We start from the raw sequence: 27,872 nt of genomic DNA, 5'->3' as shown, positions 1-27,872 counted from the left end.
CGTATTGCGGTCGATTGGTGTCTGTCCCAATACAGATGTTATCATGTACAGAACGTGTCATGCTTTTTAAACACGTGCAGACAGGCCTCATATGGAGGAACTGGCATGAAAAGCATAGGGTGTCTACAAGATAGCATTGTGTACAAGAGGAACATGACATTAAAAGGGGATATATTAATATGCCTAGTGTACCAATAGTTAGGATAATTCTTCCGCATGCCAGCACTGGGGACTCAAGTCAGCATGGGTCAAGCCAGCAAGTCACGTCGGCTGAAGTCAGGATCGTCGGGGGGGGGGGGGGGGGGGGAGACCACCCCGTTAATATAAAAAGTGGCACCGCTGGTCTAGAGGCAAATCTAGAAAGGTTAACATTCACGCCATGTGGCCACAATGGTGACGGTTTTTTTAATTTGGTGGGGGTCGTGGCTTGTGTCATGCTATCTCTATCATGACTTTTGCAATTTGTCCCCTCTCTGCTCTTCACCCTTTGCCTAACCGATTAGCGGCAATCAAAACCAACCTTTTGCATGGCTCAATTGTTGCATATTGTGTCAATACCATGACGGCAAACTTCACCCTCCTTGGAAATACCTGCACTTCTTAAAACCATGAAAACGTCTGCAAAGTCCGTTATCGCCCGTCAAAAATACCCGAAATTACGAAAACGCACTACAGCTGAGCAATAGGGCAATTTGCATCAACCTTAGCATAACAGATTTCTACCTGGGTACTTGGCTCAGGAAGGCATGATATTTACCCCTGAAAGCTTCATATTTATTTATAATTCTTACACAAGTTATACCAATAACTCAATTCTGAATTCATCTGACATCCACTTAGTTAATCTTATCTCAGAAAACATGTGATGGTGTTTAAGGAACGCGTACCAAAAATTTGATCGCACTTGCTTTTGTTTGACTTCCACCTTCAGGGGATCTTAACAACCTTTCAGTCAGACATGGGCTAATGATTGAGACATAGGCTGATGGAAAAAGTCAGCAAAGCCAAAGCCAGCTGGTGTTCAGATTCAGGATAGCCTGGGATAGTTTGGAGAATTTTGCGGATTATCCGCGGATGAACCTTTCCTTGACCCAACGGGAGACTTCGGAGGGTCGTCTCAGATACTTGGTTCTGAATCACAGATCAGAAGGAGATTCTAGAAAACCTCGTTGGAGTGCATTATCCACGATACATAAGCGGCAATGGTTTTCAACAAGCCGTGCACTTCAAACGTACTTTGCTAATTAAGAACGCAATTGAGGTTTGCACCAAAGCAACCAGTGTACCATCATAACCCATCTCTAACGGCACTTGTGAATTTTGTGTGACTGCTAGTGACTATGGATACAAACAACCAGGCGCTGTTGTGATTACCTCGCACCCTGACCTCGTATCACTAAAGTTAGTGCAGTGAAACATTAATTCCGGGGCATATAATTAACGGTTAAGACACTGTTACATGTACAAAAGTGGTTGCGCTTACATGACGGAAATCATTGAGTTTTCATGGCTGGTATGGGAGACCTGAGACGCACAAAACATCACGTGAACACATTTTGGTACAGGCGGACATACGCGTGTTTGGCTGTTATCCGGCACGTGTATGTTGCATGCTACCTAATCATAAAAAGGCTAGTTGGTTTGGTGATTGGCTCCATCAGATGTGTAAGCAGGCAGCCGGGAATAAATTTGGGTGTAATCTGACGCAGCTTTATACTGAATTAGATATTAAAAGCGGCCTCCTAGAATATTAATTATTTTTTGCGTTTAAAGTTCCGGCCCTTTTCTGTTCTCACCGTCAAGATAATTTCAAACATGGCGAAACATTTCTTACCTTCGATTTGCTAGCTCGTGTGGTGTTCAAAATTCAACGGAGGCACGCCTTGCATGCAAACCAAACATAAAATGTATTTTTTCAAAGCCGTCTCATTATAAACAAAAAAAGGTTGAGCTCCATCGCAACGTATAGACACAGCATGTGGACCACACCTCGAGCGAAGATAAGATGCAAAGTAGAGCTAACCAGTCGAAGCTGCTCTTGACATGCCATTAGCAAGGAATGCGCCGTGACCTCATGACGGGGCCGCTCAGCTCGCTCGCCCTGCCGAGAGCACGCGTCAACGGCATGTGGTGGCACTCGACGTGAAGTAAACAGCCTGCTATTCAACACCGGCTGGAGTCATGGGGAACAGCCTCGGGGGGAATCGCGCGTCGGCGGTAATGGCCGCCGTATATTGTAGCCTAGCCGCCATCCGACAATGTATTCCGCCCGCTCACATCACGTGAAATGCCAACAGCGGGAGCCCTGCCCCACTTTCAGGAACGTGACCGCCAGAGCCGCACGTGGTGACCGCTAGAGCCGCACGTGGTGACCGCTAGAGCCGCACGTGGTGCGAGAACTTCACCTCGGTGCCAGGCGATAAAAGTCGGGTCATGTCCCTGCGCCGTGGCCGTGCCCTCCATGTTGCTCCGCGTGGAATGCAATTATGTTTATCGGGAGCTCAATGTCAAAGATGAGAACACGGTCGGTACATGTTAGTAGTCGAGAATCAGCCTGACGATATTTAAAGGGAATTCCACATCTGATATGATATGAATATATTCCACATCTGATCATATTGAACCAAACACCATATATGATGCAGTAAGGTCAGTAAGAACTATTGGCATACCTTTAACACGCGCTCGGGTGGCCGGTTGGATGCCCTTCGCTCTGGTGGAGGGGTGAATTTGAACCCTCTCCCTGAAATCTGAAGAACTAAGAGAGCTAGAGGCACCAAATCCACAGGGTGTATTGGCCTATACGTGAGGTCACTTTGGTCGAAGTCTGAGGTTCCCAAGTCATGACCTTCGCATCAAAGAGGGTCAAACAAGATCAGACTCCAGGCCGGTCTCCAAAGTGTCCCCAGAACCTAAATGCCTCTTCTAAGCAAAGGTCACATTTCATCTTAGGTCAGTGACCTTGTTTGACATTTCAAAGATTGTGGCGATCAGAATCATTCAAGACTGCTTTGTGTCTTAAATTTGAAAAAGCGACAAGTGTTACGCTAGGCAGTATATTCCTAAAAGCAAAATGTTGACCTTGGTCATTTCAGGTCAGTGGCCTATTCTGACCTTAAAGATGGATGCCTGAATGACCTTGAAATAGTCTGCATGAGATAGTCTGCACATATTTGCGGGCGTTCAACTCATAAACTAGACTTTGTAGGGCTTAAGAAGGGCAGCGCTGTTAACTCCACCGAATGATTTTCAAAATGGTTATCTGTGTTCAAAACTCCATGCAAATATGGAACACTGCCTGTTAAAGCAGCGCTCCACCTTTGTGTGAGGTCTTAAACTGAGAAGGAAACACAGAAAATGCTCAAATAAACACGGTAATTTATACCGATAGCTTGGTCAGTTGCACTCAAATGGATATGACGCTGCATGTCTCTTTTTTATTTCTTTTAAACGAAACCCGATTGGTTAAAACCTTCTTTAATATTTATATAATTTCAAGCTCACATGTTTAATGCTTCCATGTGCTCGGGCTCCAGAAGGTTCGACGAGCTAAACCTGCCGTCATGGTGGGATATATCGGATATTGGTAAACAGACAGTGGCTTACCCAAAAAAGCAAATTGACACCCGTGATTGCTGACTGCGTAAGGCCCACCTGTAGCGAGTTGGCCTAAATACGGCTGACCTGAAACAATTCCTATCATCTCGCGCGAAGAGGGTGACTATACATTCGTTGGCGTTGATATAGGGATACAAAATGCTAGCGCATTGGATTTTTCCCATTTTGAAATCCGCCCTTGGGATATTCTGGGATTCTCCTGAGCTGCTGCGGGATGACTGCAGTGCCAGGGCGACCATGGTCAAAATGGCCCCACTGGTAAAGATGACGCTATACGGCGGCATTCTACCGCCATTCATAAACCGGCGGTATTTTACTCATTCATAAACCGGCGGCGTTCTACCGCCATTCATAAACCGGCGGTATTCTACCCACTCACAACCGGCGGCGTTCTACGCTCCAGAGTGCGCCCTGTTGCTGCTGCGCCAAGTAAGGACCGTGACCGCGCCCGCCAACGGGTCAATGTCGAGATGTCGTTCATACAGGCCTGTAATGGTCGACATTGTCGGTGGGTCTGATTCAGTGAGGTGGACCCTGAGCCTCTGTAGGCCGAAATGTAAGGATCAAACTCAGTCGGAAGCCGTGAGGCCCATGTGTGAAAATCTCGCAGGCGCCGCACGAACCAATAAGGCGTGGATGGCTTACGCCCCGGGCTCGTTTTGGAATAGACAGTTATGTAACGTGACTGTCTGAGGACGGATTGGAGAATTGAGGATCCTGGGGTGCGATAGATCAAGTGTGGGGGCACGTGTCACCGGGAGAGAGAGAGAGAGAGAGAGAGAGAGAGAGAGGAGAGAGAGAGAGGGAGGGAGAGAGAGAGAGGAGAGAGAGAGAGAAGAGAGGGGGGAGAGAGATTCCGGAACATACAGATAAGAAGGCAGTAATAGCCTTATTCCCTCGTAGAAAGACAAGATAATAGGGAGATAGATGCGTTTGACCGATGCAAGGGTTGTTCATATTCGCTAAGTGACCCGCAACGTGCCTATCTTTCTAGACTTTTGGCTGTTCTACGAGGAAAAGGCCAATACTACTGTCTTATCTGTATGTCTCTGGTAAATGCGCTTAATGACTTAACAACTTAACATCTTAACAGCTTAACAACAGCATAACTCATTTGATTAGAACGCCATGGGCATGTACAGCCCGTTAAGGCCAGTCAGTTGTCACATTCTTTAGTATACTGCTTCTTTTTTAATAAATATCAGTCGTTTGATATGATTTAAAGCATTTCATAATGTTTCAAAATCGACCGAAAGATGCTGGCCAAGTGACTCGGGCAAAGCAGACATTTTTCGCAAAGTTTGTTCGTCCGTCCCGGTGGCTCAGTTGGTTCGGGCGCCTGCACTCCGACCCACCCACCCGTGGCGGGATGGGTTCGAGTCGCTTTAGGGCGCTCGCTATTTGCCCCCTGGCATGTATGGCCTGCGGCCGGTGGCAGCGGTCGCGCTTAAGGTCAGTTCACGTCAGAGGGCAGGACGGGCCGTGCCGAGCATTGCGGCACGTAAAGCTTTCGCCACTAAATTCTGCCGTTGCCTGGAATTGCGCGATCAGATGGTGGGGGTCAGGGCTCACACAACAAGCACTGCTTAGCGTGAGCACTGATCCCAGAAATCCATTCATTCAAAGGATTGGGACCAAATTTATAAAACAAATTTTAAAAAATATTCACAGCAATGCCAGGGCAGGTCATATTGTTGCAATGCCTGCGACAAAGTGCCATTTTCTAGAAACATAAAAAATTTCAAGCTCTACAAAGCATTGTATATATCCGGTAGCTAATACTTACATGATCGATGTTTGTTTTAAAACACCGCTTGCATCCCAGCGCCGTGTTACAAGTCTGCGGAGCACACGTCTAGATGTGTTTGTGAGCATGCCCCTTCCAGCGCGTAATATCGTTGACGACAGGTCAGTGCAATTTAGTTTAGTGTATCCACGAACAATTCAAACAATTGTCGTATTGTTTGATTCGGTGCGAGTGTAATTGCAGTATGAGTGCCATATTAAAACATTATAAGGCAACTACAGTCGCACGTTATCACCAACGGGTCGTCCCGCAACTTACTCAGAAATAAAATCACGTAAGTTGTCCAGTGCATTAGCGAGGAACATTATTCACATAGATAAGACAGTAGTAATAGCCATATTCCCCGGAGAAAAACCAGGCGAGTGGAGACATAACTGGTTTCATATTTCGGCAACATGCCTTTATCTAAACAAAGCAGGAGAATGACACTTCTGCTATTGTTTCGATGAAGGCATGCTGCCGAAATATAAACCCATCTATTTCTCCACTCGCCTGGTTTTTCTCCGAGGAAGAAGGCTGCTGCTACTGTCCTAGAAACAAAACCAGTTATGAAATTTTAAATCGTCAACACATGTTACACAACGGCGAGAAAGCAGTGAAGGCGTATCGGAGCCGTCTAAGTCCTCTGGCCTGGTGAGAAACTCACTTCCGATGCGGGAGGCGGTGATGCTCGGTCACTGGGTCATGCTCGGTCACTGTGTCATGCTCGGTCACTGTTCGGTCACTGTCGATGCGGGAGGCGGTGATGCTCGGTCACTGCGTCATGTTCGGTCACTGCTCAGTCACTGTCGATGCGGGAGGCGGTGATGCTTGGTCACTGGGTCATGCTCGGTCACTGTTCGGTCACTGTCGATGCGGGAGCGGTGATGCTCGGTCACTGCGTCATGCTCGGTCACTGCTCGGTCACTGCCAATGCGAGATGCGGTGGTGCTCGGTCACTGCTCGGTCACTGCCGATGCGAGATGCGGTGATAATCGGTCACTGCTCGGTCACTGCCGATGCGAGAGGCGGTGATGCTCGGCGGCAGGCGGCTTCAGCATGAGACCGAACAATACAAAAAAGCCCTCCGTGCCACCGACAGGCGAGGAGCTGGCAGATCAAGGGCGTTCGCTGCCACCGCTCGGGTGGCACGCTGGCATACAGCGGTACGCAGGGTCAACAGGGGACCAGATCGCCACCTTATGGAAGACCATGAATGCGGCCAGGCTGCTACGGTGGGTGACAAGGTCATTAACACCGCACCAGCCCAGCGCTTGAACAGCCACCGCCATTGTACTTCGCCGACGAGCATCGGTGACGATCCTGACCCTGAAGTTTATCACCCCTTGCGCTGCAACGTGACACGCAACAGCCCCACCCTAGATCGAGAGGCAGTACAGATGAAGGAAAATGTGAGACTGGATGAGAAGTTTGTGAACTTCGGGCGTAAGGTGGTGACGAATTTTAGGCAAACAGAGAAGGATGGCGTTGCACTTTTGACGACATGGAATATGTGCATCTCCCAGGAAAGGGTGCTTTCAGCAGTAACCCCCAGCATCTTCACCAGCGGCAAAGGTCTTAATTTGTGTCCCGCGATGTCACTGTCGGGATTTCAAAACGGATAGTTAGCATGGGTGAGCGGAGCCTAACAGTCGGGTATTGTCGGCATAGGACTCTAGACGTCCTTGAGGGAGGTAAGACGTTAGGTCGTTCGTGAAGATGCTGAAGAGGATAGGGCCGACCGAGGAGCCGCCTCTGAACACCTGCCGCCGACCAGCGAGGTAGCTCTCAAGGCACTTCGGATCGATGCTGCACCACTGCAGCCTTGTCAGAAGGGCGCCATGGTCGACCCTACCAAATGCATGGCTTAGATCAATGGAGGTGGTGGCGACAGCGCACCAAACGCCGATGCGACATACCGCTGACCCAACGGAATCCATTAGGGCGACCTGTGTTGAGTGGTAAGGTCTGTGAGCGTACTGCCATCGAACTCAAAGATCATGGGCAGCGAGGTGGGACAAAAGCTGCATGTACCCGACCTTTTTACGCATTCTGGACGGTATAGGCAAGACTGACGTAGGTCTGAAACTGCCAGCGATGTCACGATGACACACGCTTTAGCTTTAGCTACGGCTGAAACAGTGCACCCCGCGCGAGCCCTCGCGCTCTGGGACTTCTCAGAGTGCCGGAGCTCTCTCAGAAGTGGTCCCTCGGGCCGACTGGTTGCCGCCGCCTCATTAGGCGGACAGCTCGAGAGAAGGCGGGTTACAAGCCACCCACGCCTCCCTCCCTCGCTACCCCAAAAAACGCCTCTTGTTTCCGGCCCTGGCATGGCGCTCCCCGCTGCTTATGACAGGGCTCTGGGTTCCATCATCAGCCTCTTCCTGCCCCCCCCCCCCCCCTCACCACTCCGGGCAATGAGAGGGCTGGGAGGGCCGGTCCAATGGGAAGCCGGCGCACCCAGCGGCCGCTTCCCGCTGGTGACGATCCCGCGTGACGTGGCGGTGAGCGAGGCGCCGGAGCGGCCCGGTCAGCGGAGACAGCCCTCACCAGGCCAGGCCAGGCGCCCGTCCGTGACACGTGCGGCAGCCGAGGCGCGGCAGCACCCGCCCGTCGCCGACCGCGCCCTCTCGGCCGATCGTCACAGGTGGGACGCAGGGCGTGTTCGACACGGCAGTGGCGGCCCAGGAGCGGCGCCCCGGCTTGGCTTCCGGGATGTAGTTAAGGTCTCCGCTATATTTTACAACCATGTGTCCCGACCAGAGGTGCTGTTTTCTGGACGTTCGTGTCCACAGTACAATCCAAAGTCCAAGAATGAGCCAGCTGCCCGTCTAAAATTACCAAAAAAATGAAGACGTGGATTCTTTTTTTAACCTTTGAAATATCAATTAACTTCGACCTACAACCAAGAAATCCAGTCGCTGATCACGTCGCTGCATTCCCTCATTCAAATCGAAGGAACAGAAACAAATGACCATGGATAAACAATGTATATCGCAGACTTTCATGAAATCCCCAATTTCCACAATATGCATTGCTGTCAGGTAAGCTTGATGATCACTAAGCTCGACGACAGTAGCTTAGTCGGAGGATGAATGGCAACGGATCGTCCATCTCGTCTAAATCGTGAGTGGACAGCAACCGAATCTCATCGGTTAATGAGCGGCGGTGTATACGATGAGGGTTTCATCTCATGTTTGGAAAATAAGTATTTTCTAGCGTGCTCTACCAACGACATTTTATGTTCCAGAATCAAGTTGTTTTGAAAAGAAACAGCGTTCAACAAAATGCGGTTCATACCAATTTGCGAAACGGCAGAGTGATATTGGCTGCCCATAACATTTCATATATTTTTGCTCCCGTTTGCCCAATTTGCAAATTACACCTTCCAAATGTTTGTTATTCCAAAAGCGTTAAATCCATTCGGCACTTTTCGTCTCGAGGTGCTATTGGTGACTTGTTCCACGCTTTTTTTGTCTAAGTTGTATTATTCCGTGTGGTTTGATGACTGATACAGTGCGGGGCCGGTTTTTGGCCCCACTTCGTAGCACGCGCTGGAAGAGCGCTGTCATTACACTCAGGTGGGCGCTGCGGTATGGTGGATATCGGACGGCGTTAAGCCACAGCGTCACGTGCCTGCAAAGAACATCTTGTTATGTGCGACTGCTGGGGATATGCGGGACTGTTGGGGTTATGTGCAACTGCTGCCGTGTCACTTTTGTACTGAAACGAAAATGACGGGAGTACATCTTTAACACAATCCCACTAACGTAGCCAACAGGGAGGTTGTGGAGCCACCACGTTCCCTGGTGATGGTGGAACCTCTGGGACCGAAGGTTCTAGTGTTCTAGTGTGTAGTGTTAGTGCTCTTTGATAGCTTAAAACGTCCTTAGCACTTCTGGAAGTGCCTCACAAATTGAGACTGCGCTGAAGCAAGCTACAGGTTGCCCGCAGGTACAGTTTCAGTTGGTCTTGTCATTTTGCGACGGCTCTTCTAAGTATGGTTGGTTGGTGTCAATTATTCATTGCATTCGTATCGCTGACTGACTTTCTACCGAAAGCGAAAATAACAACAAAAACAACAAACAAGTAGGAGTTTTTGGTAACATGCCCCCTGGAATGCGGGCGGACTGACTAAGACCGAGGATTTCCGTAAATGCATTGTTCGTTATTTTTGTATGTTTCAGATGTCCGTAGCCCCGTAAAAAATACAAATGGTCCCAGAGGCAGCAAAACCAAATCTTACCTGAAATCTAAAGGATTGACCAATGGCAATCCCTTTGTAAAACTACAACAATGGGCTCTTGTTTTTGAGACTTTATCCGGAGTAACCCTGACTCCGACCGAGCCCTGACCCCTGACCCCTGCAGTCCGATCGTGCAAGCTCAGGTCAACGGCAGAATTTGATGGCGAAGGTCTATCTTGCCGTAATGCTTGGCATGGCTCGCCCTGCTCTCTGACGTCACATGACCTTAAGTGCGGCTGCTGCCACCGGCCACAAACTATATCTGTAACATAAATGACTCGGACCCACCCCGCCACGAGTGGGTGGATCGGAAGGCAGGCCCTCTGACCAGCTCAGCTATCGAGGCTTGTACCTAGTGATGTGCTCCAGATCCCACTAAAGGCCAGCCATACCGGCAAAGAGGGCCTCATTTGCTGCAAAGGGTCCATATTGCCCGATATGGCCCCATCCTGTGCGAGACCTTGGCTACGTCACCTGGTAGCCCAGCATTAAAGTGATCGCCACGGTCGGTTTCGCATTTCGTTTGCGATGCGATTATGAAGCGTTTGGGCTTAGCTAAAGCGTGGCTCAAAAGCCGACCAATAGTTCCATCTCCGGAATCATTTCTTGTCGCACATGTGTTTTGTCGCATATCACAGGCACTCGAGGCCATCAGGATAATGCTGAGTGGGATGTTATGGAATTCGCTTAAAAGCGCAGAGCAAACATTTGCCTATCAAATCATATCACTCTATTTCCATGTGATGAGGTAATGCTCCTGTTGCGTCACTCGCCGCGCGCACCAGTGACGTGATATCGTCCGCAGGCATGTGTTACGAGTAGAGCTGCCAGCGTACGATTTGCTTACAGACGTTTACAAATGCACCTTCCACGGCCGTGTGGAGGAACTGCATGGTCTGGAGTCACACGCCGAACAGGAGCTGACCAGAACCCCACCAGCACCACCACTAACACCACCACCAGCACCACCACTAACACCACCACCAGCACCACCATGGCCTTCGGCGCAGCCCTTCTGAGTCGCTGTCCGGCTACCGCGTGACCCCTCGCCCCTTCCCCAGAGCTGGGAACAGAGCCGCCGCCATGCTGGACCGTGATCCAGTGACGTCACCGCCCTTCTGGGGGACTCAGGCATCGCCCCAAAAATCCGCACCGCAAGAAGAGGCTGGCGGACCTGAATACCGGCAGCGCGAGACGTGGGCGAACAACGCCGAGTTCGTGCTCTCTGTGATGGGCTTCTGCGTCGGCCTGGGCAACGTTTGGCGCTTCCCCTACCTCTGCTACAAGAACGGCGGAGGTAAGACGGCTGTTTTCCTAGCTCTGCTGCAAGAACGATCGCGGTAAGATTTTCAGCTTTGTCTTACTTTTCAGGACGCGGAAGTTGTTTGGAATGGTTGTAAACATGGTAGTAAGAACAAACGTGATGAACTGCGTGCCAATGAGCCTTTAGAATATTATACAATCCAAAATTAACAACGAGCTTTCATCCTCAAGCCAGCCACGCATCGCAAGCTTTTCCTCTTTCATCCAAACACATCTCCAAACGCGTGTAAGCTCACACTCTCCTCACCATCTCGCTGACACCTGCTTAAAAACTCGACTAAGCCTTTTGTTTCTCAAAGCCTGCATGCGATTTCGTACACTACGTTATTGACTAGACACTACTGCTACTAGATTTCGCGCACTACGGTATTGACTAGATAACCTAGATTTGTTCTGCATCACATGATAAAATGAAAGACACAAGAACAGTTTTTGTGCGCTGATTTGGGCATCTCTTCTTCTTTTTTGTACTATGCCGCTTTTTTGCACCAACTTCAAGCAAACCAAGGATGAGTGGATCGCGGCTTTTGATATTGCTCGGCATTCGGTTCCAGTTTGTGTCTCATACAAGGGTAATCTCAGCAGCATGATAAGCACCAACGCTACTAACACCAGCACCCAGCGCGGCTCAAGAAAGGCTCGTTTGCTGTGGACGTCAGCGGCGGCAGATACCCAGCTGAATGGCGAGGAACGGCGCTGGAGATCCGCGGCTGGCCAGGGGGGGGGGGGGGGGGGGGGGGGGTGTCCTGCATGGTATACATTAATGAAGATTTTTAGACGGGTGCGGCCGGTGTAGCGGTTAAGCGGCGCGTCCGGGGAAGCATGAGCATGGGCACCGATGCCTCGCGGTGTGCTCCCTTCCTGACATCGGCGGCGGGCAACGCCCTCCAGCGCCGGGGCTTGGTGCGCCATAAGGCCTCAATGGCGACGACGAGTGGAAGTTTGGCGTATGCACGCTGAATTGTTAGCATCCACAACTAGCTGTAGACCACCGCAGCCTTTGCAATCTCTGCTGGCACGTATTACCTCGGGGCGGCGGTGGTTGCAATATTTGTGGCGTGTCATGAAACAGCATGGCATGATCTTAATCGTCTTATTTTACGAGTCTACCTGGAACTTCCCCGTGTCAACATTTATTCACGTTTGCACGCATGGACACGTGCCTAGGTGGCCGATTAAATGCGACAAGCTCGGTTGGGTGCGTTAGTTTGACCTATCTAAGATAACAAAACAAACAGAAAACTATAGGCAATAGATTCACAGGGAAGATCGGGCTTTATGTAAATTCACTTGTCTTAAATTAGGGGGCCATTATGTCGCAACCCTCGAGCCACATAAGGTCAGACATGTCCAAACTTCAGATGGGTATCTGAAGTGTGATCAGATGTCTCTACGCCCTCAGCCTTAGCCTAGTTACCTCTGCTAAGTGAACTGCTGCTTGTGTTCATATCAGGTCATGTCAAAGTTGCATGACTTCATGTAACACTCCGTTGTATCACATGGAAGGATTCCCTGGGAATTACCTTCTCCGCCTGGCATAGACATGGCCTGACTTTGACCTGCCGTAGGTCAGCGGCCATGCAGGTAGATCTAATTTTGTTTACCAAAAGATCGATCATTTAATTGCCTACACATTTGGCAGCTTTAGCGTGGCTGCACAGCGTGGTTAAGAAGTCGTTTTGAAAAAGTGTTTAGAGGGCGGACAAATTGGCCCTCTCCCGAACGCGTGTTCAACACGGGCCATCATTTTGGTAAGCAGGTTGGAGGGGGGGGGGGGGAAGGGGGGACGTCCTCCCGAAGGTACCATGTGTGTTCGCCCCTGGGGCGGTTTTGGTAAGGAGGGGGGGGGGGGATGTCGACCCGGAGGTGTAATGTGTACACGCCCCTGTGGCGGTGTGCGCACTGACACGTATGTACCTGCCATCGCCTGCGGTTCTCATAGTCTGGAGACAACGCTAGGCTCGCGCTGTGGCGGTGCCGGGTCAGAGTTCTGGCGCATGCGCAGTAGTTTCTCCGGCTGGCGTGGAAAAGCCAGATGAGGCACCACAACAGCGATGACCCACCTGGCCCGGAGCGGCCGTGTTGGGCACACTGCTTCCCCCCCCCCCCCCCGCAGCCTGTCTGGCGTACGGCCGGGCTCACGGCAGCGACTGAACAGGAAAGCCCATTTGGTTGGTGGGTGCAAAGGACAAACAACAGCTTTTGCTTACAAAGTGTTCCGACCCCCTACGCCATTTATGTCGCACATTCGAGGCAAGCATGCTTTGTCTTACTATGGTATGGGTGTAGTCGCAGGCGGGATGCCCTTCCTTGGATTAGCTACACTGTTTGTTTAGAGAATGTTCCACATTTGAAGATATTGCAGCAAGCATCAAATATTATGAAATAAATCACTTATAAACACTGGTATACATTTAAGTGGAAACGACTGCTCTAGACAACGGCACTTCTCTGTTTAGTAAATATGTTTCCAATTAAGTAGTTGTTTAATTACGTCATCACACCTTGCTCAACATTGATTGAGAGCCGATTGGCAGCCGTGATATCTAGAAATAATATATAGATATAATACATAGATACACTAGAAATATATATATATATATATATATATATATATATATAGATAGATAGATATAGAAATCGTGCTCACGAACGTCAGATATGAACGCTTTGATATACATTTTTTATTGGTCTTGCTCGCCGTATGGCTTATGAAATGGCAGGATTTGAATGGCACTATGGCGTCATGGATGCCTGAGTAACCAATAAATAGTCCCCCCTAAATAAGCTACATACATTTACCGGCGTGTAGCTCAGAAACTAGAGGGGTTTTGGTTTTAAGAAGGCCAGGACTGCGAACTGAACCGAATGATGTTCAAGATGGCTATATCAGGTCAAAACCCCATAAAACCCCATGCAAATGTGGAACACTCCGTTTAAATGTGGCAGTTGTGTAGTCGAGGGTGAGATATCTTGCTTGGGTTGGCTGTCTTGCTTGCTTAAACGTAGTAGGAGCGCTGTCGAAGTTGGGGAGCTTCCTTGGATGGCTGTATTGTTTGTTTACACATGGTAGGAGTGCAGTAGAGGGTTGGGGAGCTCCTTTGGACTGGCTGTATTTCTTGTTTACACATGGTAGGAGTGCAGTAGAGGGTTGGGGAGCTCCTTTGGACTGGCTCTACTGCTTGTTTACATATGGTAGGAGTGCAGTCGAGGGTGGGGGAGCTCCTTTGGACTGGCTGTACTGCTTGTTTACATATGGTAGGAGTGCAGTCGAGGGTGGGGAGCTTCCTTGGATTGGCTGTATTGTTTGTTTACACATGGTAGAAGTGCAGTCGAGGGTGGGCGAGCTCACTTTGACTGGCCGGGAAGCACTGCACCCGCGTAGCGCGCAGTTCAGGACAAGAGATGCGGTTTGAAGAGACGTGCTCTCGCGTGGCGTTGGCGAGCCGAGCTGGTGCCACAGGTGGCGGGCCGAGCTGGTGCCACAGGTGGCGGGCCGAGCTGGTGCCACAGGTGGCGGGCCGAGCTGGTGCCACAGGTGGCGAGCCGAGCTGGTGCCACAGGTGGCGGGCTGAGCTGGTGCCACAGGTGGCGGGCCGAGCTGGTGCCACAAATGGCGGGCCGAGCTGGTGCCACAGGTGGCGGGCCGAGCTGGTGCCACAATTGGCGGGCCGAGCTGGTGCTACAAATGGCGGGCCGAGCTGGTGCCACAAATGGCGGGCCGAGCTGGTGCCACAATTGGCGGGCCGAGCTGGTGTCACAAATGGCGGGCCGAGCTGGTGCCACAAATGGCGGGCCGAGCTGGTGCCACAAATGGCGGGTCGAGCTGGTGCCGAGGCCGCCGCGACCCTCAGTGTCGCCACGCGTTCTCCGCCTCATCGCCGCCGCTTAGAACGATGCATCACAGCCGCGCACGAAGGGAAACGGCCACAGACGCATCACCAGGGGACAAGACCCACGGACGCCGCGGGTCTTGTTTCACCGTACTCTGGTACGCAGCCTGGTGCAGAACCGATGTACGTTCGCCGGACTTGGACGGAGGGGGAAGAAGGCGAAGGCAGTGCGATAGCCACTGGCTATCGTTTTTTTTAAACTTCGTGATTGCAGGTCGATTGCTAGATTTATAGTTCGTGATTGCAGGTCGATTGTTAGATTTTTGGAAGGCTGGAAGGGAGGCACTCCGCACTTTACGTTCCCCAGTCCCGGCGCTCGTGCCCTGGTGTCACTCCCCGCCGCCTACTCCCCCCCTCCCTCCCTCCCCCGGAAATGGGGCGGATATTGCTGATGAGACTCATCAGCTTCGAGCGGTGTCGGGACGCTCCTGACGTCGCCATTGCAGCGGCCAGCTGGCCATCTCAAAGCGGATGCAGGCCTGGGATGCGGCCTGCGGCTGTGGTGCCGAGAGGATTCCGTGGACACTGAGAGGCCGGCAATGGTCTGCTGCATTCTGGCGCATTCCTGACGAAGCTAATGTAAATTTTCAAGCGTAGATACGCGGCGAATATTTTTGTTCGCAGGAGGGAGGGGTGCCAAATTTCCTCTGACCACGTGCTAATTTGTTCCGAAATCGCCAACAGCACTCTGTGTAAGCCTCTTGGCCCAGGGTCGGGGCCATGGACCCCATGGCCTCCCCTAGGTACCTACGTCTCTGCAATGGACGAATTCCCAGTTTCAGGGGTACCTAAAAAAAACGAAAAAATGTTTGTTTTTCGCGAGGTACCTAGTCTCCATGGTGCCGCCGCCATGGGCGCAGGTAGGGAATAGCATCGGGTCACATAACCCGCCTTATGTCCTCGGGACTGACACGCGGGCGTACCCGATCGAAATGTCACACCAACACCCGAGCATCACCCAAACGCACAGCAAGCTTAGCATCGTGTTCACCAAGAGGCTCGCCTTTGGGTCACTTTCTACCGCTCGATCTCTGCACCTGGCCGACAGCAGAAACGTAAACTGGGTCATCTATACGCAGAGTGCCATATCCTCTGCACCGACAGACGCGGTCCCTGTGCCGTTTCTGTTTGCCCTGCTCAGTGCGGACAGCCTCCCGCAGGTCTGGCCGCAGGACATCGAGCTGAGTCCATAACTGGCGTCCGAGCATCGGCTCCGCTGGCAGTGCGTGCCTGGTGCTGGCCACGGCGGTACCATGATGGAATAACACGCGAGAGACTTGGGGCATCAATGGCCCCCTTTCCCGCTTACTGAAACTTTGTCTGAATGCCTGCACGCACCTCTCTACCAAACCGCTTGCATTGGGAGCAACTGGGGGAGAGGTAAGATGACAAATGCCGTTCACCCAACAAAACATTTCAAGGTCCGGAGAGACAAATCACTGAGCGTTATACATTGTCCGTATCTTCGGGATTCCCCAGTATGCGAACGAGCACCGCAATTTTCGATTCCGGTTTAAGTCATAGTCCCTCAGGCGGCACAGGACCGCTGACATCAGCAAGCCTCTCAGCAGGTCCCTAAGGTGGGACAGGACTGCTGACGTCAGCAGACCCCTCAGGTGGGACAGGATCGCTGACGTCAGAAGGCCTTTCAGCAGGCCCTAAGGCGGGACAGGACTGCTGACGTCAGCAGGCCCCTCAGGTGGGACAGAACCGCTGACGTCAGCAGGCCTCTCAGCAGGTTCCTCAGCAGGGACAGGACTGCTGACGTCAGCAGGCCCCTCAAGTGGGACAGGACTGCTGACGTCAGCAGATCCCTCAGCTGGCGGCAGTCAGCTCAACGTGTCGCAATGGCCTTGTAGTTTCCCGACATGGTATTCAAGGTGGCAGTCGTGGGCGAAAAGCAGCAGGGTCCGGCGGGGATGGGGAGTAGCGCACCGCTCTCAGCGACGCAGCAGGGCCCAGCACACCGCTCCCAGCGACTCAGCAGGCCCCAGTGTACCGTTCTCAGCGACGCAGCATGGCCCAGCGCACCGCTCTCAGCGACCCCCTCAGCGGAAGCGGCTGTTGCTCACCAATCAACCCCAGTATAGGCTTATGACCGGTCTGCACCCGAAATGGCCTACCAGCCAAGTAGAGGCACATTTTTACATCGGATCCCACTGCCAACACCTCTCGGCCTGTTTGTGAGTAACGTCGTTCTGTGTCGTCAAGTGTGCGAGTAAAGAAAGCCACCGGCATCTCACCGTCTGACGTTATTTGACTGATGTCGCACCTCTCGGCAATGGACAGCCGCTGACAACCACACCCTAAAGTCATGGTCACGGTGTGCCAAATCAGAGGATTTAACAGCGAGCGCTGCCTCTCTCGAGCGCGGATCGCTCAGCACCACGGTTAGGCCAGTGCTCATTCCGGCACAACGGCACACACAGCGACGCCAGGATCGATGACAGGTGCTTGAGAAACCCATAGTAATTATCAAGCCCAGCTAAGACCGGAGCTTACTCACGTTTGGCTCAGAAGGCCTCAGAATGGCCGGCGCGTTGTCCTTCGTGGTCTTCGCTCCCCTGGAGCTGACCTTGTAATCCATATAAGTCACTTCATTCAAATCACACTAGCATTTATCCAGATTAATGCGAAGGCCAGGAGCTTGCGGGCGGCTTGGGACAGCCCTCGGCGCTGTGTTGTGGGCTTCAGCGTTGTGTTGTGGGCTTGGGACAGCCCTCAGCAATGTGTTGTGGGCTTGGGACGGTCCTCAGCGCTGTGTTGTGAGTCAACGTCTACCCCCGACACGCCAAGTCGTCTAGGAAACCACCGACGCCGAGTACGCCGGCCAGAACCGTCTGAAGATTTAGCGAAAATTGATCTCACGGCCCAAGAGTTCCCAAAATTAGACTGGTTGGCTCAGAAGCCCGGTAGGTGGTCGCAGTGAGGTACTGTCTGGGCGTTTCATCTAACGGGATCTAGCGGGATCTAGCATATTTCAAGTCAGTGTATTTGAGATTATGGCCTGCAACATCTTTCACGTCAACTTCTCTATGCGAGGTAACTGATACTGGTACGCGGCAACCGCCTCCTTTGCCGTAGAACGATTGTCTCCATGTATCCGGAATAGTCGGTTTGGTTTCGGAGCAGCGCAAACGATGCCGTCCACCGGCCATTTTCAGCCGGCTCCCACGGTCCCTCACGCATCTGCCTGTCCCGCTCTGCGTCCGCGTGTTCCCGCCAGTGGCTGACCTGCGGCTGACCTCAGGCTGACCTCAGGCTGACCGGCGGCTGACCGGCGGTTGACCTCAGGCTGACTTCAGGCTGACCTCAGGCTGACCTTCAGGCTGACCTCAGGCTGACCTCAGGCTGACCTCAGCTGACCTCAGGCTACCTGCTGTTGACCGGCTGGCTCCCTGTTGCAGGTGCCTTCCTCATTCCCTACCTGACCTGCCTGGTAACTGGCGGCGTGCCCATGTTCTTCCTGGAGGTGGGCATCGGCCAGTTCATGGGCGAGGGCGGTATCTCGGTCTGGAAGCTCTGCCCAGTGTTCACAGGTGAGTGGAGCCGCCACACGCCTCGTGCGCTGGAAATGTGTAGCCCACTTTACACTGCCTTTTTTGCGGAGCGTTTCAAGCCTCGGCATGCTTAAGTGTGAAAACCGCAATTCCACGAAAACACCTTCACAAACTTATGCATTTTTTTACAATTGCTCCGCGACGACATAAGCCATGCAGCAGAAAAGTCATTTAGCTCTCCGGTCTCTCTGGTGGCCCACGCAAGCTACTTGTGTCCCCCTCCCTCTGAGGGCTCGCCCACGTCACCTGTGTCCCGCTGTCTCTGAGGGCCGCCCACGTCACCTGTGTCCCACTCCCTCTGAGGTCCTGAGCCGTTCCGGCAGGTATCGGCTACGGCACGACGGTCATCTCGTTCCTCCTCAACATCTACTACATCGTGATCCTGGCCTGGGGCCTGCTCTACATGTTCTACTCGTTCCAGTCGCCTCTGCCCTGGGCGACGTGCCACAACGCGTGGAACACGCCGCTCTGCTCCACCTTCAGCAGGGGCGTCAACGGCACCAACGCCACCGACGTGGCCGAAGGCGCCACAGATCCCGTGGTGGAGTTCTGGGAGTGAGTATCACGAGTGTCGGGTGAGAGTGTTGCAGGCTGGATGCCACTAGTTTCTGGAGTGAGTGCTCCGCAAATGACCTGTAGATGCGTTTTCTGGATGCCGAATGTCTGCCTGGAGTCTGAGGACATCTGTCCCTGGATGTCTTGGACGGATAGCTCCAGCAGCCTGGTGTCTGTCTGGAGTCTGAGGATATCTGCCTCTGGATATCTTGGACGGATAGCTCCGGCAGTCTGAAGTCTGTCTGGAGTCTGAGGGATATCTGTCTCTGGATATCTTGGGTGGACAGCTCCGGCAGGGTGTTTGCAAGGGGGTTGCCGACTATTTGAAAGGAAGCAATCGACTGGGTAAGAAAGTCTGTAAGTAAGTAAATCACGGAGTAAGTCTGCCGGTGAGCACCATCGAGTTTGTAAGTCTGCCGGTGAGTTCCGTCGACTTTGAACAAATGCGGCCCGTCTGAGCCTGTGTCGACTTCAGCGTTTAGACCATGGCTCGGCACGACCGCGGCACGGTCTATATGTGCCTAACCGCACTGCGATGTCTACGCTTCTACGGTGAAGTGCGCAAACAGCAGTGGCGGATCCAGAATTTCACGAACGGAGAGGGGACGAGGCACGCAGCATTGTAGCCCATGTGGGGTTTGGGGCCCACTCTCCCCCAAAAATCCTCGGCTTCTGACCATGAAGTTTTAAGATTCTTATAATGCTTTTATTTGTATAGAAAACCATCTTCACTTGCGCAGCCAAAGAAAACAAGGCATCCCATGCGTGTACGTGTATCAAGTGCATTCAGCTGCTCCAGATCATGGTGGGTTCTGCTGTTTTGAAATAAGATATTTCGGAGAATGTGGCCGAGTGAGATGATGTTGGATGCCAAATACTATCTAACTGAAGCACTTTACTTCAAGGTTAGTTACAGACAGCCGGTTTGCGGTGACTGGTCGGCTAGTCGGTGTGGTCAGCTGGTGGCTTATGTCTAATGCACAGTTTTTGTTTTGGCTATAATGAAGGAGGATAGAATATGCTACCACTGAAATGGCGACAAGGAAAGTGGTCATCGTGTAGATCTCCAATCTGTGTAAATGAATAAATTTAGCCAGGACCGCATACACGAGTATGCGAAACACCATGCAGAACAGAAGTGCTAACGCCCCAGGCATTGGTGAGGCTTTTGGCAACAGAGAAAGGTACTTCTGACTTTATGAAAGCAGCCCAAGACCAATGTGGAGAGCCCGTAGCGATCAAGAGGCCCAAGCTGATGAATATTTAGATCCTCATCGATAGCGGAACCGCTCGAATAAAATGGGAGAACCAAAGATCAATGATCAATCAATGAAGAGCAGTGCGGACGCCAGCTGAGCGGTCGAGGCTACCACCACAGGTCAACCGAGAAGCTTCAGCCAACAGTGTAGGGCCCTCCGAACAAACAAGAAGAACCCACGACCAATTTGTTGGCCTCTGAACGATAGGAGTGCAACGGTAGGTTAACATATGAGGCTCCCGACCAGAGCGCAGGGCCCTCGGAGCAAACGGAAAGAACCCAAAACCAATGTACATGGATGAATGCCTCTGATCAGTTGAGAGTTCATTGGTAGATGGATGTTAGGGCCTCCGACAACAGCACAGGGTCTTCCGAGCAAATATGAAATGACTTAAACCATGGTAGCTGGCCCCTGCGCGATAAAGAGTGCCCGGGCAGTTTAACATAAAGGACCCAGACAAGAGTTTATGGTCCTCCGCGGGTGAGGTCAACTGAAAAGTGCTCTAGAACAATGTCCAGGGCCCTTGGGCATCAAGTGCTTCGGTACGTTAACTTAGATGCCCCCAGCGAGAGCACGGGCACACCGGGCAAGTGGAAAGAACCGGAGACGAATGTTAACGCACTTCAAGCAATCGGGAGCACCCCGGCAGGTCAGCATATGACCTCCCGGCAATAACTTATAAAGCCTTTCATGTAAAGGATTAGAATTCGTGGAGGGCCCCTGATCGATTCAGAGTACCCCGGCATACTAGCACATGGGACTCCAACAACAGCATACGGCCTTCCGCTGAGGTGCCAACAGGGGTGATGTAGAAGGCCCCTTGGCGATCGGACTGACCTGGCAAGTGGCCATGTAGTGTCATCGGCAACAGTATAAGGTCTATGAGCAACGCGATGAGACTTAAAACATCCCCAATACCACCCTCTCACTCAGCGTATAGCAACGTATATTCATTGGTCGTTCACTGTTGCTTTTAGCTGTTTCTGGTCGCTTGTAGGCCCAAAGACGTCCACTTTTGTTACGTTTTCTGTGTGTCGATTCGGCCAGTTATGGGCCCAGTCAAAGCCTATGGGTTTCTTTGGGCCCAAGGAGTGAGTCGTGACTTTTTCGTAACCTGAGGAGGATGGCCTTAGTCTCGTAACCTGGGGGATGGCTCGTGACCTGATGGGAATGGACGTCGGTGAATGGATGAACTCGTTGTCATATAGTGTTTGCCTGGACCCCTGGCTATTATCGCATAAGGACTTATCCTCTCGGCCGTGCTCCCGACCTGCATGTGAAAGTTGACCCCCTTCCCCCCCCCCCCCCCCCCCAGGAACAACATTCTTGGCGTCAGCTCTGGAATCGATGAGGTGGGTGTGCCACAGTGGAGGCTGGTGCTGACCCTGCTCCTCGCCTGGATCATGATCTACTTCATCGTCTGGAAGGGTATCAAATCTTCCGGCAAGGTGGTCTACTTCACTGGTGAGCTGCTAGCGATCTGTTACTTGGGTTGAGCGGCCTGTAGACAACGGCGACCGTTGTACAACGAAAAGCTTTCCATCGTAGTCGGGTAACGCGTGATGTCCAGGCTGCTTGCCGCACCGCTCCCGCGCGGGCGCCCGAGAGGCAGTGTGGTGTTTCGCGGACAGTGCTCGCACTCATGGATGGCAGCCGCCGGCACGCTCAGAGACATCCGTTTGAATTGTATGTAAAACACGGGAACGTGTGTGAATTTAACGCTGCTGCAATCGTGATCTTGTGCACAACTCAGTGCGCCATTGGGCGCTGTCCTTTTTTGCTCAGCACCACGATTTTTGCACCGTCCTCCACCGTACTTGGTCTGGCGTCACACCAGCGCAACAGTACACCCTGTGCATGAGACGCCAGCTCAGCTCTCACCCGCTCTTCCTCCAGCTACCTTTCCGTACATCATGCTGGCCGTGTTGCTGGTTCGCGGAGCGACGTTGCCTGGCGCAGGACTTGGCATCATCTACTACCTCACCCCCGACTTCAGCAAGCTAGTCGAGGCACAGGTTTGGCAGCAGCAGCGGCATCATGCTGCGCCCAAGGATCTTCTGAAGTCGATCAAAAGCGTAGATTCGTGTTTTTTCTAGGAGTTCTAAAACTCTGTTATGTTTTTTCGGGATCAATTTTAGGTTGAACCCTTCTAATCGTTTTAAAAATGTGATGTTTTGTAATTTTTTCCTTGAAAAATGTGTTGTGAACTCGAAAAACGTGATGCTACATTTTTGCACACATTTTCAGGTGACAGGAGTGGTTTGCGTCAGATTACTTCATTGCTATCACGTACTCGTGTCATGCTTACATACTCATTCGTCCGTAGGGGGGGGGGAGGTAGAAAGGGGGGGGGGGGTCAATCCTCTGTGCTGGAGACTCGCCAGGAAAAGTTATTCCAACTGCTCTTTGGAATAAGTTTTGAAGCAGTGAACACACGATGATGACGTTTACAGTGACAAATTTACAGCATTTCATGTGCTCTATGAAACAAACGTTTTCGCACGTCGCGAGTTATGACCTCTGCTGAGGTCAGCAGCCGCTTTTCACGTGCTGACGTCTGCTGGTGTTTGTTTGTAGAAGATAAGCGTTAAGCGTTAAGCTGCGTTAAATGCCAACGCATTCCAGTGAATGTAGGTAGGTTAGGTCATACCGGGTCAAACATTATTTCGAATGCGCTAAATGGAGCGCTTTTCACGATTTTAACTCACACGCCTTATTGCGTATTTTTTAAGCCATGACCATTGTTCGATACTGGCCAATATGCTGGGAGAAATACTCACGAACTTCATTCCTGGTCAACTGGTCCCGAACTGATCCGTCTAATCAACTACCAATAACGTCCACCCACATAGCTGAGCAAACAAGCCCACAGAGCTGAGCAAACTGTTCAAAAACGGACATGTATGTAAAGACAGGGTCATCTCTTTGGCCGTAGTCATCAGTTAGAAGATAGCTATCTCGTGGTTAGGTGGTTAGTAGTTAGTTAATACCTCTTTCACACCTCTCAGCTCGTGAGGCAGGCTCAGGCTAAAACTAGGCGGATTACGAGACTTATATGACATCCGAATAGCATACCAGCGTGCCTAAACGGTGTGATGGGTGTCTGACGTTTGTTTTCTACCGAGCGGTGAGGGCATCTGTGCTCTCCAGCCGGGCGGAAAGTGCACCCGTGCTCTGCAGTCGGGCGGTAAGGGCATCCGTGCTCTCAATCCGGGCGGTTAAGGCCCCGTATTCTACAGCCGGGCGGTGAGAGCATCCGTGCTCTCCAGCCGGGCAATAAGAGCACTCGTGCTCTCCAGCCGAGCGGTAAAAGCCCCATGCTCTCCAGCCGGGCGGTGACAGTACGTGTGCTCTCCAGCCGGGTGGTAAGAGCCCCGTGCTCTCCAGCCGGGCGGTGACAGCACCTGTGCTCTCCAGCCGGGTGGTAAGAGCCCCGTGCACTCCAGCCGGGCGATAAGTGTCCACGTGCTCTCCAGCCGGGAGGTAAGAGCGTCCGTGCTCTTTAGCCGGGCGGTAAGAGCACACGTGCTGTCCAGCCGGGCGGTAAAAGCTCCGTGCTCTCCACACACGGTCTGTGAAGTTATCGTTTGAAAATTAAACATAAGCGCCCACTCTCTATTAACAAGGTCAGAAAACCACAATGAATTGGTGAAAGGCTATCGCCTGATCCAAATGCTGCTAAACTGCCTCATAGGAGGTGTGGTACATATAGGGTACTACACAGCTAAAGAGATGAGATGACAGCGTCTGTGTTCCGCGGCCCCGCCAGAGCCAACATATTGCCAGGTTATGAAAGGTAGTGGAAATGAGAAAAGGTAGGGTGCCGAAAAGGGCTATTGAAAAACGGCTACTGACTGGGATTAGGCACGTCATAGTAAAGTCAAGGGCCGGCTGCCTAGTCGAGGGAGGCGAACGTGACCCGTTAGCGATTATGTGGCGTGATGCTGTTCTACTTCTTTAGCACTTACACTTACCCCATGAACACAAAAAAGTTATATCAGATCAAGCTTATATACCATTAACAGGGTACTCACCAGCAGTGATCGTATCCCCGGAGGATGTGATCACGGCAAGCTTAAAACGGCTGATCTTTATGACCGCATCCACATGAAAGAATACACAACGAAGCTCAAACTCCAAAGTGGAAAACCGTCTCGGTTTTCGCCGTCTCCGTCGGCCTGCTCCCGTCTCATCCACAGACTGCGGCGCGCGTTTGTCTCCCGCTCGATGTAAGGCTGGAAACAGCTTTAAACCATCCGCCCGTATCCAGCCGTCTGTTTTTAAAGTTGTGCGCAAGTAAGGCGAATACGCAGTGACCGCATGCAATGTGCGCCGTGGCCAAAAGTTCGAAGATGTGGGGTCACAGGTGCTTCCGATGCTTGGTCACATGGCAGCTGCACGTCTTCCCTAATCAAGGACACTGAGCCCTGCTTGCTGTGTGCAGGACAAAACAGTGGCGGCAAAACGAGGTAGCTGTCAGAGTTGCAGGCGTCGGCGTCGGCGCCAACAGGATCGGATTGACACCGCTTGGTCCCCTGACGGGTCATAAGACAGTTGGCAGTGACATGACACAGGATCGGATTGACACCGCTTGGTCCCCTGACGGGTCATAAGACAGTTGGCAGTGACACGACACGGGATCGGATTGACACCGCTTGGTCTCCTGACGGGTCATGGGACAGTTGGCAGTGACATGACACAGGATCGGATTAACCCTATTTGGTCCCGGGACGGGTCATGGGACAGTTGGCAGTGACACGACGTAGGATCGGATTGACACCGCTTGGTCCCCTCTGACGGGTTAAACCTGAGGAATCAAACCACGTTCTATCTTAATATAAACTTAAACATAAACAGATGAGGATCAACTGAGGATCACAGATATAAACACAGATCCAAAATACATATAAACACAGATGAGGATCAACTGAGGATCACAGATATAAACACAGATCCAAAATGAATGTAAACACAGATGAGGGTAGCACCTGTGGATTCTTAACTTGTCTAAATGACTTGGTGGAGACATGCCACAACAAAAAGATGTTAGGCAAGCGCTGAACCATCAGAGTTCTCACTCGTTTGTCTCTCCCGAACGCAGGTGCTCATTGAAACAAGACCATCATAAAGCACTACACAGGCAGGGCTTTGCAACCAGCCCCTGCTGCTTGACAATACAAAGCTGGAGGCATGGTCATTCCCCGCTTATGAGGAGCTTCGGCATACACGTTTTCCATTCAAAATTGCTAAGAGTTCGTGCTGCGTGAGTGCGTCCGTTCAGAAAGTCACGTTCGACGCTCGGCGGCCATAGCTCGTCATAAGTCAGCTTGACAGGAAAGGCGGAACGAGCGGCGCAAACGGCAGCCGTGTCCTTAAAAAAGACACCATTCGTGACCTATCACTCCATTTGAAGTGTCAGTCCAGCTCGCAATTGATGACCATTTACTGCTGCTCCTCCGCGTCGTGGGCTTATAGAATGCTCTCTAGGGGAATTGGAAGGCGATGTATAGGACTGACCAGCGCGCACGTGGCATGCGCTCCTTCGCCCGATCTTATATTGATGTGACTTGTGTTGCAAGCCTCAATACGTTTAATTCACTCGGCGACTGAAGTAGGCGGTGACCACACGGGTGAGCTCAAAGGCGGGTCGATGACGTCACATTCACTGCTGCTCTTCCACGCCGTGAGCTTTATGTAACGCTCTCTAATGGAACTGGAAGACCTCCGGTTGTCGATCATTGCCCAATCGACAACGGTCAGCGATCATTGACGGCGAGAGGCAACGATCACTGATGACTTATGGCCGATGATCAATTACGAACGCTGTTACCTTCATCCGCCAATTATTCAAGACCGGCAATAATTCGTGATCGGCAATGATCATATGCAGACGACGATCATAGGCTGCTAGTGATTAATGACGGACATATTCGGTTGTTGGTACCGACTAGTGACGGGAAACGATCAGAACATAACACGAGACCGACATTGATCACTGGCCGCCGATGATCAGGGACGGATGCAAGCAGTGACCGGCAGTGAAAATGGCGGATGCTGCCATCAGGTCTGGATCGACGCCGGGACGCAGATATTCTTCAGCTACGCCATAGCGTTGGGCTCCATGACTGCGCTTGGTTCCTACAACAAGTTCAACAACAACTTCGTCAAGGACTGCACGCTGCTGGCCGTTGTCAATAGCCTCACCAGCTTGTTTTCCGGTTTGTGGTTCTGTGCCGTCCTACGTGTTATATGTAGCACTCTGCACATGCGCTCCACAGTGTACATTTATGTGCTCTTCGACGGCAAAGGATCCCATTGAAAAGAGGTGTGTTTTTTGGCGTAGTTTTCACCGCAACAAACAATTCTGATAGCTTCAACGCCCTCATTGGACGATGTTGATAAAAATGTATTGAATGCTTTCGCCATACTTGCACACGTTTGTCAAGTCAATTACATTTATTAAGGAATCATTTTAGCACACGGCTTGGTTCTTGATTGCAGTCAGAGTGCATTGTACACAGGTCAATGTCAATGTCACCGCGCAAAAACTACAATTATGGGTCAATCGCCAAAAAAAACAGCTGAAAAGTTCATTCAACGATCATTAATATCTACCGCAACAAAATGTCGAAATGCCTGTGCTGTGTTGTAATTTTTGGCAGACTTAAAAGAGAGTGTTTCAGTTCTCATTATATCTTTGTGCGTCACCTCCCGCCTCAGCATTGTTCGAACGCACGTCACGGTGGCGCCGTGTCCTCCGTTGTGACTGCGGCGCGTCCTGCGTGTCACGTCAGCCGGGGTCGTGTTGCAGGTTTCGTCGTCTTCAGTGTGCTCGGCTTCATGGCCCAGGAGCAGGGAGTGCCGGTGGCCGCCGTGGCCAAGTCCGGTAGGTTCACCGCACGCGGACGCGTCCGGGCCGTGCTCGATCCGTGTCCTCCCGACACGCCACCGAGCACACAGGTCCCTGAGATGTGGCCGCCGCCAGTCCGAGCACAAGCCATGCTCATTTCGGCGCTCCGGCACCATGCGCCAGCCGGAGCGCCGAGCAGCTCTGGGCGCTGGCAGGGATATGTATCAGATCTCCGAGCAGCTCCGGGCGCTGGCAGGGACATGCATCAGATCACCGAGCAGCTCTGGGCACTGGCAGAAACATGTGTCAGATCTCTGAGCAGTTCCGGGCGCTGGCAGGGACGTTATAGATTTCCGAGCAGCTCCGGGCGCTGACAGGGACATGTATCAGATTTCCGAGCAACTCTGGGTCCTGGAAGGGACATGTATCAGATTTCTGAGCAGCTCCGGGCGCTGGCAGGGACACGTGTTAAGTCTGCCAGGAGCGCGTAGACCACTGACGTCTCATTGCCTCATATCTGATGTCCTCTTGCTCTGTTCCCGGCGAGCACTCAGCATTGCTCTGCCACGGCAAGCACTGCCTGTGTTCTTCAGCAACCTTATCCAGCCCTGGTACGCCGATGTCCTCTTCCTTTTGATGATGGTGATGCTCCACGTGCCCGGAAAGTCCGAATACACTTCCCTGACGTCATTTTCTTGTTTTCTGTTGTCCTTTAACCTGCCCAAGCACCACGTGTGGTGTACCTGATCTCACTTAGTCTAGTCGCGACATGCATAACTCCG

The 27,872-nt window shown here is 51.9% G+C and overlaps 1 protein-coding gene across 1 annotated transcript in view; it reads left to right on the top strand.

Moving 5' to 3' along the window:
- The first annotated feature begins 7,947 nt into the window (after window positions 1–7,947).
- LOC119101686 (sodium- and chloride-dependent taurine transporter) overlaps window positions 7,948–27,872 on the top strand; it is a 34,721-nt gene continuing 14,796 nt past the window's right edge. The window contains exons 1-8 of the mRNA XM_037225137.1: window positions 7,948–8,051; window positions 10,712–10,947; window positions 18,274–18,405; window positions 18,750–18,981; window positions 21,556–21,704; window positions 22,137–22,255; window positions 26,305–26,458; window positions 27,052–27,126. Of these exons, the coding sequence (XP_037081032.1) occupies window positions 10,734–10,947; window positions 18,274–18,405; window positions 18,750–18,981; window positions 21,556–21,704; window positions 22,137–22,255; window positions 26,305–26,458; window positions 27,052–27,126 (1,075 nt within the window). The 5' untranslated portion in view covers window positions 7,948–8,051; window positions 10,712–10,733. The remainder of the gene's footprint in view (window positions 8,052–10,711; window positions 10,948–18,273; window positions 18,406–18,749; window positions 18,982–21,555; window positions 21,705–22,136; window positions 22,256–26,304; window positions 26,459–27,051; window positions 27,127–27,872) is intronic.

Source organism: Pollicipes pollicipes, unplaced genomic scaffold (genome assembly GCF_011947565.3).
Source record: "Pollicipes pollicipes isolate AB1234 unplaced genomic scaffold, Ppol_2.1 Scaffold_1600;HRSCAF=1878_pilon_pilon_pilon, whole genome shotgun sequence".
Taxonomy (NCBI): Eukaryota; Metazoa; Arthropoda; class Thecostraca; order Pollicipedomorpha; family Pollicipedidae; genus Pollicipes; species Pollicipes pollicipes.
This window is presented reverse-complemented; position numbering and strand designations above follow the sequence as displayed.